General features: G+C 38.4%; 1 protein-coding gene across 10 annotated transcripts in view; it reads left to right on the top strand.

The window, feature by feature from the left end:
* RTTN (rotatin) overlaps nt 1–12,310 on the top strand; it is a 121,616-nt gene that overhangs the window by 46,213 nt on the left and 63,093 nt on the right. For all 10 annotated transcript variants that reach the window (XM_070452947.1, XM_070452949.1, XM_070452945.1 and 7 more), the window contains 5 exons: nt 983–1,171; nt 1,812–2,051; nt 3,266–3,410; nt 8,273–8,427; nt 9,752–9,971. In XM_070452947.1, coding sequence (XP_070309048.1) covers nt 983–1,171; nt 1,812–2,051; nt 3,266–3,410; nt 8,273–8,427; nt 9,752–9,971 — 949 coding nt within the window. The remainder of the gene's footprint in view (nt 1–982; nt 1,172–1,811; nt 2,052–3,265; nt 3,411–8,272; nt 8,428–9,751; nt 9,972–12,310) is intronic.

Genomic DNA, 12,310 nt, shown 5'->3' with positions numbered 1-12,310 from the left:
CACCGCATATATTAATATAACGTCCAGATTCCCCCCCAGGCACATCCATGGTTCACCTTTGATTTACCTATTTCAGACCTTCCATTAGCCATTTCTCTGAGGAGCCCTGGTTACTCCTAAGGAAAATTCCAATCTTTAAAATTTACCTTTTCTTTAATTATGCAGTCTCATTTGTAAAGAGAATCCTTACCTTAACTTCTTTTATTGAGATGCTTGAAGTGAAGAAGCACACTAAAGTTCCTCTTAGAAATCCTACCCAAGTGTGTTTACCTGATAGTTACAAATATGTGAATTAGGAATTTGGGGTTTATTATTAGCAAAATTATTCTTTTAACATTTGAGATGCTAGACATTGCTGTACTGCTAAACACTGTTAAATTAACTTTAAGAGATGCTGCTATTGAATATTTCTTAGATCTAAAAATATTTCTGGGTTCTCTTGGTAACACAGAGTGATTGAGCTTATTGATGATGCCGCTGTGTTCTCAAGTGAAAATAGTTTAAGTTGTGATTCTGTCACTTGTTGACTGCTGTGAACACAGACAATTCATTTAGCCTCTGTAAGTCTCATTTTGATCATCTGTAAAATGGATATGCTACTGCCATGCCGTGTAACTGAATAAAAGGTAACATACATTGTTAGCATACAGTAGACACTTGTGCTTCAGATGAACACCAGGTATGTGTCGTTCGCTATAGCCTTGGGCCTTGATCTCAGGGGCTGTCATTTCCCTCTGCAGACAACTCTAATACAACAAGGATGGTGGTAAATCCTCAGGAAAGTGTTTAATCAAGTGTTTTGGGAAGTTTGGAGGAGGGCAAAAGGATAAAGCGTGACAACTGCTCAAAATAGGGGCCATGAGAGAGATCTTGGTGTTATTGTAAAGTGAGAGGCATAGAACTAACTCTCTTTGTGGCTCGCCCTTTTGCGTAGCATTTAAGAGTTTAAAAGCTCGTGATCATTTTTGTTCCTTCTCTTCAGGTATCATCTACCAGTGCATGTACTTGGCCACCACGCCGTGAGTCCTTACTCCATGGTTTTGCCGTTATCTGCTGACTCTTTGGCCTTGAAGCCGGTATCAGATATGCTGAGGATGGCTTGGAACCTGTCGTGGTATCACGGGAGTGACAGTGTGTTGAAGCAAGTGAACTCCGAAGCTGAAATCCAGGAGTAAGTGTGACACATGTAGAAAAAAGCATTCACATTTCATTAATTTAGTTAGGTCTTATTTTTCCTTTAGATCAAGTAGCTGTTTTACTTACGGTCATCTGCTTTTTCACTGAAGATAATAATTTTTACTCTGTTTTATAGGTTGTATGTATTCATTCCTTTTAAAAAACTATCACACAAAGAAATTTAAACACATTGTTCTCTGCTGTTTTAGAGGTGGTATAAAGTTGGGTTAGTTAATAATTAATTCACTAGGAAAAGTACTCTGGGTTAGTGTGAAAGCTTCCTGAGTCTGTGTGCATTTGTTATCATTGCTGTGATGGTGATGACTTTTAAGTATATTGAAAATTAGTGTTTTCTTTTGGATGAAAATTATTTTATATTTCTCTAAGCAGGAAAACGTCAATATAAACAGAGACTGTCAGTTCAGTTCAGTCTCTCAGTCATGTCCGACTCTTTGCGACCCCATGAACCGCAGCACTGTAAAACCCTAATGTTGACGGATACACATAGATTTTCTTTGGCCATGAGTCACCCTTTAATTAAAAGGAAACAAAGATAAAACAATTTGGGGGAGCTAGTTGATAGTAAAAATAATCGTGAGCTTTTATTTAAATAGCTTCTATTGCTCTTTGTTTAGATTTTTAGATACACTGAAGTTATCCACCGAGGACACCCTTACTCTGAAGATGACCCACACGCCTAGTGGACTCAAGGACTGTCTCCACTCCATCGTTCAGGCCGCAGGCCACAGGGAAGTGAGGGCCGCCCTCACAAGGATGAGTTTTTATCTCCTAAATGACAGACTGTGTTTCAAGGGTGGCACTGGCCTGTGTGGAGTTACCCTGAAGTCCTTGTCTTGGCACACCACACTAAACAGGTCAGTGTCAGCTCAAGGTGCCAGGCCAGAGACCTGGACTAGATCATATTTGGGTTCCTCTCCATTTAAGATAAGAGCATGTGTTCTCATTGTTGGTATCGTGAGAGAGAAATGTGTTTTTAGAAAGAAAAACTTAAGGATTTTTAGTTATCTGTAACACATATCTAATAACAGCAAAAGAGAACATTTGAACATAATTACTGCAGTTTGGAGTTACAAATAAATTGTTACAATTTTTTATAGACATTAAAGTTATTCTGCTTAGGTCCTATCATAGAAAATCTTAGTTTATCTTACAAAAGTAAGTGATTAGGATAAGACGGGGTAAACTGAATGCTTATCCTGTCCATATTATAAATGAGCTATCAGGGAATTGATTAAAGCCTTGGTAACCCTGGCTGTTTTGTTTGCTTTTGCCTTTGTTTTGTTCTTAAGTAAATTATGTCATTGATATTTTTATTCTAAATTTCATGAAGTTGATAACCATGTGGAGGTCCTTTGGTAGTTATTGGAAAACCCTGGCCTATAAATTTAACACGTTTAACTGATAGCAGATGGCTGCATTTGAAACAAGACTGATAAACAGCTGTTGCCAGCAGTTTTACATTTCAGTCTTCGTAGGACTTTAGTATAAAATACATAACTTTCTGTTAAACAGAAAGTGTGCAATTTTCAAAATGCAAGGTTATATGAGTTTCTAAGATGTGGATGCTCGTTTAGTGTAGCTGTCACAATTTGGATATCTAATTCGCCTTTTCCAGTGGTGTGTTGGAGCGAACTCGGACCGCCTTGTTAGAGAGCTGTTGGTTAAATTCTCTGAATTTTTGCAAGTTAGTTGTTAAACACAACCACTCTTAAAAATTATATTTTGTAAACTTACAGTCAAATTATATGAAAGATAAAGGTAGCAATTATGCAAAGTCATCGCTTCCTCATTATTTTACGACATTTCAGCATTATCTGTGTTCTCGAAGCTATTTATATGGATCTGTCTGTGTCACGGGATGCCGTGTAACGGTGAGCTGCAGGCCTCCCCCCACAGCTGAGTGGTCCCTTGGTGGACGGCAGGCAGACACGGCAGGGTATCTACACTGTAGAGATTGGCAAGCACAGCAAGTCAGCCTCCCCCTCACTGCTCAGCCACTTGTTAAATGCTTATCTGCACACCACTTTAAAGAACTAGAAACCATGGTTATGGTTTTCTTTTATCGTAGGTTTTTGCAAGTTCTTCCTGCTTGCACTGAAGATGAGAAGCTATTAATAGATATCATACATTTTCTCAATAAGTTATTGAAGGAGCAAAGGAAAAATGTACCCGTAGAACTTCTAAACTGGCTTCTAGAATTACTTCTTAGACAAGTAAGTGCTGTTAAGGAATTTGAGTTTTAGGTTTGACAGATGATGTATTTATAAAGATTATTAATATTGTGTATGGAAATATGGAGAAGTATAATTTCTACATAGCTCATGTTTAGCAAAGTGGTCCTTCTATTGTAATCGATAGCTTTTAGCAGTATGCCTTCCTAACATGACTGAGTTTAAGTTAAAAGTCTGTGGACTAAATGGGACCTTCAGTCTTGGTGTTCAACAAAACCTGATCTCTGTGTGAACTTTCAGCTTGCAACCGTATTTTTCAGTGAGGTTCTTAGAGCGGAGAAGTTCAGATAGGCCTGTGAAGAGGCAGGGAGCCAAGCCTGGAGGCAGAGGGACAGTGCTGGGGAGGTTGGAAAGAATGAGTCAGACTGTTCAGACTTCAGTGTACCTTTACTGTAGTATTTACCCTTCCAGCCCTGACTACTCTCTACTTTTTGTAGATAAATGTGTTTTAAGAAACCTGCCAAGAACCCAGGAAGCTAGCTTGCTTTTTATAGCTGGTCTGTGTGTTTTATCTTTATAGATACTGTATGGATTTACTTAACCTACTAAAGACAAACCTTTGCACAATCACGAGAAAAACACAGTAAAATTAGGAAAAAGGGCCTAAACTGTAACCAAAGATAGTAGACTTGATAAAACAAAAATGTTTCATTATATGTTAATGCATTGCAAAGCTCATTTAAAGACTTGATTCTGTATAAAACTGCAAGGTGCTCATATAATGTAAGTTAGAAATTCTACTTGAGAATTCTTTTAAAAGTAGTTATAGATTGAAAAGGTATGTATATGAATGTTTATGTGTGTAAAGCTTGTTTCGATGTTGGCTGTTGTCTGCCTTACTGTGATTGGTGTGAAGGAGGATTGTTTTGCTCACAACTCCATACCCGGCCTCTGCCATGGTGCCATGCCCATAGTGAGCTCTCAGTTCAGTCCTCAGTTGTGACCGACTCTGCGACCCCATGGACCGCAGCACGCCAGGCCTCCCTGTCCATCTCCAACTCCTGGAGTCTACTCACACTCATGTCCATTGAGTCGGTGATGCAACCCAGCCATCTCATCCTCTGTCGTCCCCTTCCCCTCCCGCCTTCAAGTGTTTCCAGCATCAGGGTCTTTTCCAGTGAGTCAGCTCTTCGCATGAGGTGGCCAAAGTATTGGAGTTTCAGCTTCAGCATCAGTCCTTCCAATGAACACCCAGGACTGATTTCCTTTAGGATGGACTGGTTGGATCTCCTTGCAGTCCAAGGGACTCTCAAGAGTCTTCTCCAACACCACAGTTCAAAAGCATCAATTCTTTGGCACTCAGTTTTCTTTATAGTCCAACTCTCTCATCCATACGTGACTACTGGAAAAACCATAGCCTTGACTAGATGGACCTTTGTTGGCAAAGTAATGTCTCTGCTTTTTAATATTCAGAATGGTTGTCTGTGGAGGTTTTACAAATAGCTATGAAAAGAGGAGACGTGAAAGGCAAAGGAGAAAAGGAAAGATATACTCATTTGAATGCAGAGTTCCAAAGAATAGCAAGGAGAGATAGGAAAGGTTTCCTCAGTGATCAATGCAAAGAAGTAGAGGAAAACAGTAGAATGGGAAAGACTGGAGATCTCTTCAAGAAAATTAGAGATACCAAGGGAACATTTCATGCAAAGATGGACACAATAAAGGACAGAAATGATACGAACTTAACAGAAGCAGAAGATATTATTAAGAAGAGGTGGCAGGAATACAGAGAAGAATTATACAAAAAAGATCTTCATGACCCAGATAACCACGATGATGTGATCACTCACCTAAAGCCAGACATCCTGGAATGTGAAGTCAAGTGAGCATTCAGTAAACATTTATTAACTCACTAGTAAACATGTGATATTAAGGAAGTGGGTAATTAATTACAAGAAACAGACATTACCCTCATTTCATAAGATGTTACAATACAACATAAATGGAAACTGCGGGCCATAATACGTATGTAAGTATATTTATAGAATAATAACTCCTAGAACTATAATTGCTGGAGTCAATTACAAATTGCAGAGACATTTGTATAGGTGTTTCTGTTGAGTTTGTTTTAAATAGATAACCCTTATTTTGAATGATACGAAGATATTTACATGATTGGAGCTCTTCTGTTTCCTTTTCTGTGAATTGTCTCTTGATGCCCTTGTCAAGTTTTGCCCCACAGTTGGGTTTTTTGTCTCCTCTAGCACATGTGTGCTCACACACACACACTCTCCCCCTTTGTCTTTCGTTTTTGGTGACAGAAGAACCCTTCATAAATTAGTCCCTTTATCCGTGATATGGGTTACAAACTTTTTTTTTATTAGTCTTCTGACCTTACTGTATTTTGAAGTTATTTTCCTATTTTAGGCACCCCTTTCATCTCCTAGCTTTTGTTAGTTGTTTCTACTTTTCATCTTTTATATACTTTAACCGTGCTCCATGACCATAATTTCTGCATTTAGGCATAGTCTACAGGGGTGTGTGTGGTGTGTGTGTATATATATGTATGTGAGAGAGAAGAATCTGACCTCTCACCCTTTGACCATTACTACCCCAGGCCGAGCCATCTAGTATAAAGATGTGGTAAACTGAGAAAAATAATTTATAAAAATACTTATAATTCATAGTTCACACTTCCAGATGTTCAAGCTGGATTTCGAAAACGCAGAGGAACCAGAGATCAAATTGCCAACATCCGCTGGATCATTGAAAAAGCAAGAGCATTCCAGAAAATTTCTATTTCTGCTTTATTGACTATGCCAAAGCCTTTGACTCTGTGGACCAAAACAAACTGTGGAAAATTCTGAAAGAGGTGGGAATACCAGACCACCTGACCTGCCTCTTGAGAAATCTGTATGCAGGTCAGGAAGCAACAGTTAGAACTGGACATGGAGCAACAGACCGGTTCCAAATTGGGAAAGGAGTACGTCAAGGCTGTATATTGTCACCCTGCTTATTTAACTTATATGCGGAGTACATTATGAGAAATGTTGGGCTGGAAGAAGCACAAGCTGGAATCAAGATTGCTGGGAGAAATATCAATAACTTCAGATATGCAGATGACACCACCCTTATGGCAGAAAGTGAAGAAGAACTAAAGGGACTCTTGATGAAAGTGAAAGAGGAGAGTGAAAAAGTTGGCTTAAAGCTCAACATTCAGAAAACTAAGATCATGGCATCTGATCCCATGCCTTCATTGCAAGTAGATGTAGAAATAGTGGAAACAATGGCAGACTTTCTTTTTTTGGGCTCCAAAATCACTGCTGATGGTGACTGCAGCCATGAAATTAAAAGATGCTTGCTCCTTGAAAGAAAAGCTATGACCAACGTAGACAGCATATTAAAAAGCAGAGACATTACTTTGCCAACAAAGGTCCATCTAGTCCAAGCTGTGGTTTTTCTAGTAGTCATGTATGGATGTGAGAGTTGGACTATAAAGAAAGCTGAGAGCCAAAGAATTGATGCTTTTGAACTGTGGTGTTGGAGAAGACTCTTGAGAGTCCCTTGGACTGCAGTGAGATCCAACCAGTCCATCCTAAAGGAGATCAGTCCTGAGTGTTCATTGGAAGGACTGATGCTGAAGCTGAAACTCTTAATACTTTGGCCACCTGATGCAAAGAGCTGACTCATTGGAAAAGAGCGGATGCTGGGAGCAGTTGAAGGCAGGAGGAGAAAGGGACGACAGAGGATGAGATGGCTGGATGGCATCGCCGACTGAATGCACCCAAGTTTGAGTAAACTCCGGGAGCTGGCAATGAGCACGGAGGCCTGGCGTGCTGCAGTCTATGGGGTCGCAGAGTCAGACACGAGCGAGTGACTGACCTGGCCTGACTGAGAGACAACATGCTTACTCCCTGAGTTCTAAGTTTGAGTTCCTCATGAGATAGTTGTCCTTCCAGAGTACATAGGCTTATTGTTCAAAGTTTACATTTCTGTTACTTTCCCAAGGATGATTTTGAACTACTGAATTTGCTTTTATTTTCTCTTATCCTTTAATTACTAAAAAATTAAGGAAGCATTTGGAGGCAAAAATTGCCTGAAAAATTCCTGAATATTTTTAATAAAGCAAACAATTTCTATAAAGCTTTTCCTCAGAGTTTTTGATAACTTGAGTTTTAATCTGTACACTTTTTATAACTTCATAATATTTTTGCTCATTTTAAGAAAAGAATAACCTTTAAAACAATCTCCTTCTTTGGTTAGAGTTCTTGTACACTGGGAATTGTGGTGGCTTTGGTTTCTGAAAATAGCAGATATATTCTGGGCTTTAGTTTTAGAATCTTCTTGAAAATCTATACAATAGTTGAATGTTTGTAAATAAGGCTGTACATTAGTATATAACAATAGAAAAATTAAAATATATTTACCTAATTTGTGTAAGTATAGTCAATTAAAACTTTATATTTCAATGATTATGAATTTTGTAGTATGTCTTGAGTGGTGATACATATTCCATAATTTATTCATAGTTTGAAATTAAAATGAAATTTATTCAGAGTGGTAGATGATGATACTGTAATGTCAATGCAGTTTTAGAAAAGGATTTTTGGTATTTGTTTGGCTTTGTATGGTATTAAAGCTACTTAGAAAACTTTTCTCTTGTCTTCTCATATATTATCATGACTAGTGTTATAAATGATAATACTTTTAAGCATGAACAAAGTAACTTAAGGAGAATTTACTCATATCATGCTACAAGGGTTAAATTATTAAGTGTTATGTTTAATTAATAAGTCTTAGTTTCTCCAGAACATGATTAACAACAACAACAAAAAACAGCCTTTTGGGGGAACAGCATATAGCTCAATTAGAGAGTAAATACATGTTTCACAAACTTCATTTTTTAGAGTCCAAATCCACTATTGGACCTGCTGGTTCTGACGGAGTCCCAGACACGAGAGGAAATGGATGATGTCCGCACTGCGGTCAGGCAGCAACTCCAGAAAGAGCTGATTGCTCTCTTCAGTACCTTGCTGCTCAGTTTTGAGGCCGTTACTGACAGGTACCATTGGGATCATTGGAGATTTGGGGACATTTATGTAGAACCTAGTTTTCTTTTGATTTCCAAAGAGTCTTTTCACTTGTTTCAAATTAAGAGGAGGAAAGATTTCAGTAAAAATCAGTTGTGGTGGTCTGTTTTTATTTCAGTCCTGATTGTAATTTCACACATACATGCGCGTGCACGCGCGCACTATTTTGTTGTCTTTAGGCTTAGTTCTTGGGGCTTCCCTGGTGGCTGAAATAGTAAAGAATCCGTCTGCAATGCAGGAGACCCAGGAAGATCTGGAGAAGGGAACAGCAACCCACTCTAGTCTTCTTGCCTAGAGAATTGCAGGGACAGAGGAGCCTGGCGGGCTGTCGTCCACAGAATTGCAGAGTTGGACACACGCACATGAGTCGGACACGATAAAGGGACTAACACTTTCACTTAGTTCTTGGTTCTCTCCTACTTTTCTACACATCTCACTGAGCAGTCATACCCATTTCTATGACTTCACAGATTTTTGCATTGATGATTTTCAAATGTATGTCTGTAACTGACTTAAAAGTTTTAAATTCATAATTTTAATTTTAATTTTAAAGTATACAGTTGAGTGGGTTTTGATATATATACAGTGTGCAAGTATCACTGGTTAATTCCAGAACATTTTCATTACCCCAAAGCAGTCTGTTGCCATTCACCCTTACCCAGACCCCTAGTAACCATTAATTAATCTTTCTCTATGAATTTGTGTATTCTGGACATTTCATATAACCAGAGTCAAGCAATATGTGACCTTTTTTATGTCGGGCTCTTCATTTAGCATCATGTTTTCAAGGTCTGTCCACGCTGTAGCAGATGTTGGTGACTAAATGATAGTCCATGGACAGATGTGCCATGTTCTGCTTATCTGCTCACCTGCTGGGGGACTTTGAGTCCTCCTTTCACTGTGGTGAATTGTGGTGTTACGAACATTCGTCTACAAATTTCTGTGTTAATGTGTGTTTTCAGTTCTGAGTGTATACCTAGGACTGGAATTGTGGGTTCATGTGGTAACTCTGTGTTAACTTTTAATTTCATTATCAGTTGTCAACACTGGTACCCATTTATGCATTTTTCAGTGTAATTGTTACTTGTATTTTACATTATATATTCTGGATGGTATATTCACTGTGTTTTCCTTGGAAAGACTTGTTTTAAGAGGGAATATTTAGTGCCATTTCCACTAGTTCCTACTTTTATGATACAATGAATTGTTAGTAACCCTCTACCACCAGTAAGAAAGCCCATTAAACCCATTATATTTGTTCTGTGGCTGATTTTTTTCCCTCCTTCATGTACACAGAAAATGCTTGGAGCTTTTTTACGTTTTCCAAACACAGCTGGCCCTGAAACTACTCCAGTGTCTGAGAGTCACGGACGCTCCTCACTTCTATGGCCTGCCGTCCCTCGAGAGGACATTGCGGGGGATGGCCCACCTCACGGCGTGTCCAGGGTGGAGCGCACACTCTCCTCTCACAAAGCCACTCGACATTTGCGGGAAATACTTGTCAGGTCTCCTCGAAGTAAGTAAAAATAGCCACTGACTGTAAATAGCAATAATACAACCTTAGATCATAGCTGTTCACTGTTTATTGATCACTCAGTGTGTGCCAGGCACAATATGAAGTGCATTGTGAGTGCTACTGTATTTAATGTAGATTATTACTGTTTATGTTGTTGGTCAGTTGCTCAGTTGTGTCTGACTCTGCAACCCCTTGAGGTGCAGCATGCCAAGCTCCCCTGACCTTCACTATCTCCTGGAGTATTGTTTATGACTCATCATGATTAAATGTTTTAATGATTTTTATTAGCAAATATGTAACTAAGGTTACTTTTATGAATAAATTCATTTTTAAGAAAAGTAAGGCTTACACTTAATTAAGCCCCTTTATTTGGGTAACTTGTTTATATGTGTTTTTTAACCCTTTTGTAAATCATACTTCAGATGATATTATCTAGGATTTGTTTCCAAAAGAACATCTTGCTTTTTTAAAAAATTTCAAAATTTTAAATACTCCCAGCTGTCCTATAAAATTTAATGTGATTATAATGTAAAATTTATTAGAGTCACTTTAGTGAACTATTTTTTGAGTAATTATAAATACTGAAAAGGAGCAAAGTATCAGTATATTAATTAGTTATTTCATATTCATGGAGTGAGAAACAGCAACCTATTCCAGTATTCTAGCCTGAAAAATTCCATTGACAGAGGAGCCTGGTGGGCTATAGTCATCGGGTCACAGAGAGTTGGACATGACTAAGCATACATACACAAACACACACATCTCATATTTAAAGGTGTCTATGGTCAGAAAAATATGCAATTCTGGAACAAATATATTAAGTAAATACTTACCATGTTTTTTAGAAAGTCAACTCCTCCAATGCTTTTAATGTAATTCAGTCTACAAGTATTCATTGGAAGGACTGATGCTGAAGCTGAAACTCCAATACTTTGGTTGCCTGATGTGAAGAACTGACTCTTTTGAAAGTACCCTGATGCTGGGAAAGATTGAGGGCAGGAGGAGAGGGGATGACAGAGGATGAGATGGTTGGATGGCATCACCGACTCAGTGGACATGAATTCGACTAAACTCCCGGAGTTGGTGATGGACAGGGAGGCCTGGCATGCTGCAGTTCATGGGGTCGCAAGGAGTCGAACACGACTGAGCGACTGAACTAAACTGACTTACAAGCATCTAATTTATAGCTTTACATATAATGCAATGTATAAATACTCCTTTATCAACCTTTTGGAACGCATTGCCTCTATGAGGTGATTCTGTCAGTTACAAATCAGGAATATGTGAGGACCTACTACAGCAGTAACTGAAGAAATATTTTGCTGTTTATATTTAGAAACCATCAGAGTGCTTTTTGTTTGTAAAAGCTGTGTAAGAGGAGAGACTTCAGATCACATTTGTGTTTCAAACACCCAAATTAAAATGAGCTTTCTATGTTATTGAATTACAAAAAGGTTTAGTTCTAGGTAAAAAGTCAAGGCAAAAAGAAAATAATATCATTCTAAGCTCAGTTGTATTTGGGGTAGTGAAAAATCAGCATAGCTAAGGAATAGATTAAAAGTAAGTATGATCCTAGTTTTATAAAAGCCTTATTAACAAAGCTTTGGAATAAACAAAGGAATGTATTTTATCTTCATGTCAGTATAACATCTTGGGAAGAAAATCTATCTTTACATTAAATGACAAGACAGTAATACATATTTAATCTTATTTGGGTTCTTCTGCTTACTTCAGTAGCTAAACAGGTTTCTTTCTTTTTTTTTTTTTTTTAACTACTGACTAAATTGATCATCCACACAGTCGAAGGCTTTGGCATAGTCAATAAAGCAGAAATAGATGTTTTTCTGGAACTCTCTTGCTTTTTCGATGATCCAGCAGATGTTGGTAATTTGATCTTTGGTTCCTCTGCCTTTTCTAAAACCAGCTTGAACATCTGGAAGTTCACGGTTCACGTCTTGCTGAAGCCTGGCTTGGAGAATTTTGAGCATTACTTTCCTAGCGTGTGAGATTAGTGCAATTGTGCAGTAGTTTGAGCATTCTTTGGCATTGCCTTTCTTTGGGATTGGGATGAAAATGGACCTTTTCCAGTCCTGTGGCCACTGCTGAGTTTTCCAGATTTGCTGGGATGTTGAGTGCAGCACTTTCACAGCATCATCTTTCAGAATTTGAAATAGCTCAACTGGAATCCCATCATCTCCACTAGCTTTGTTCATAGTGCTGCTTCCTAAGGCCGACTTGACTTCACATTCCAGGATGTCTGTCTCTAGGTGAGTGATCACACCATTGTGATTATCTGGGTTGTGAAGATCTTTTTTGTACAGTTCTTCTGTGTATTCTTG

This window comes from Odocoileus virginianus, chromosome 22 (assembly GCF_023699985.2).
Source record: "Odocoileus virginianus isolate 20LAN1187 ecotype Illinois chromosome 22, Ovbor_1.2, whole genome shotgun sequence".
Lineage (NCBI taxonomy): Eukaryota > Metazoa > Chordata > Mammalia > Artiodactyla > Cervidae > Odocoileus > Odocoileus virginianus.
This window is presented reverse-complemented; position numbering and strand designations above follow the sequence as displayed.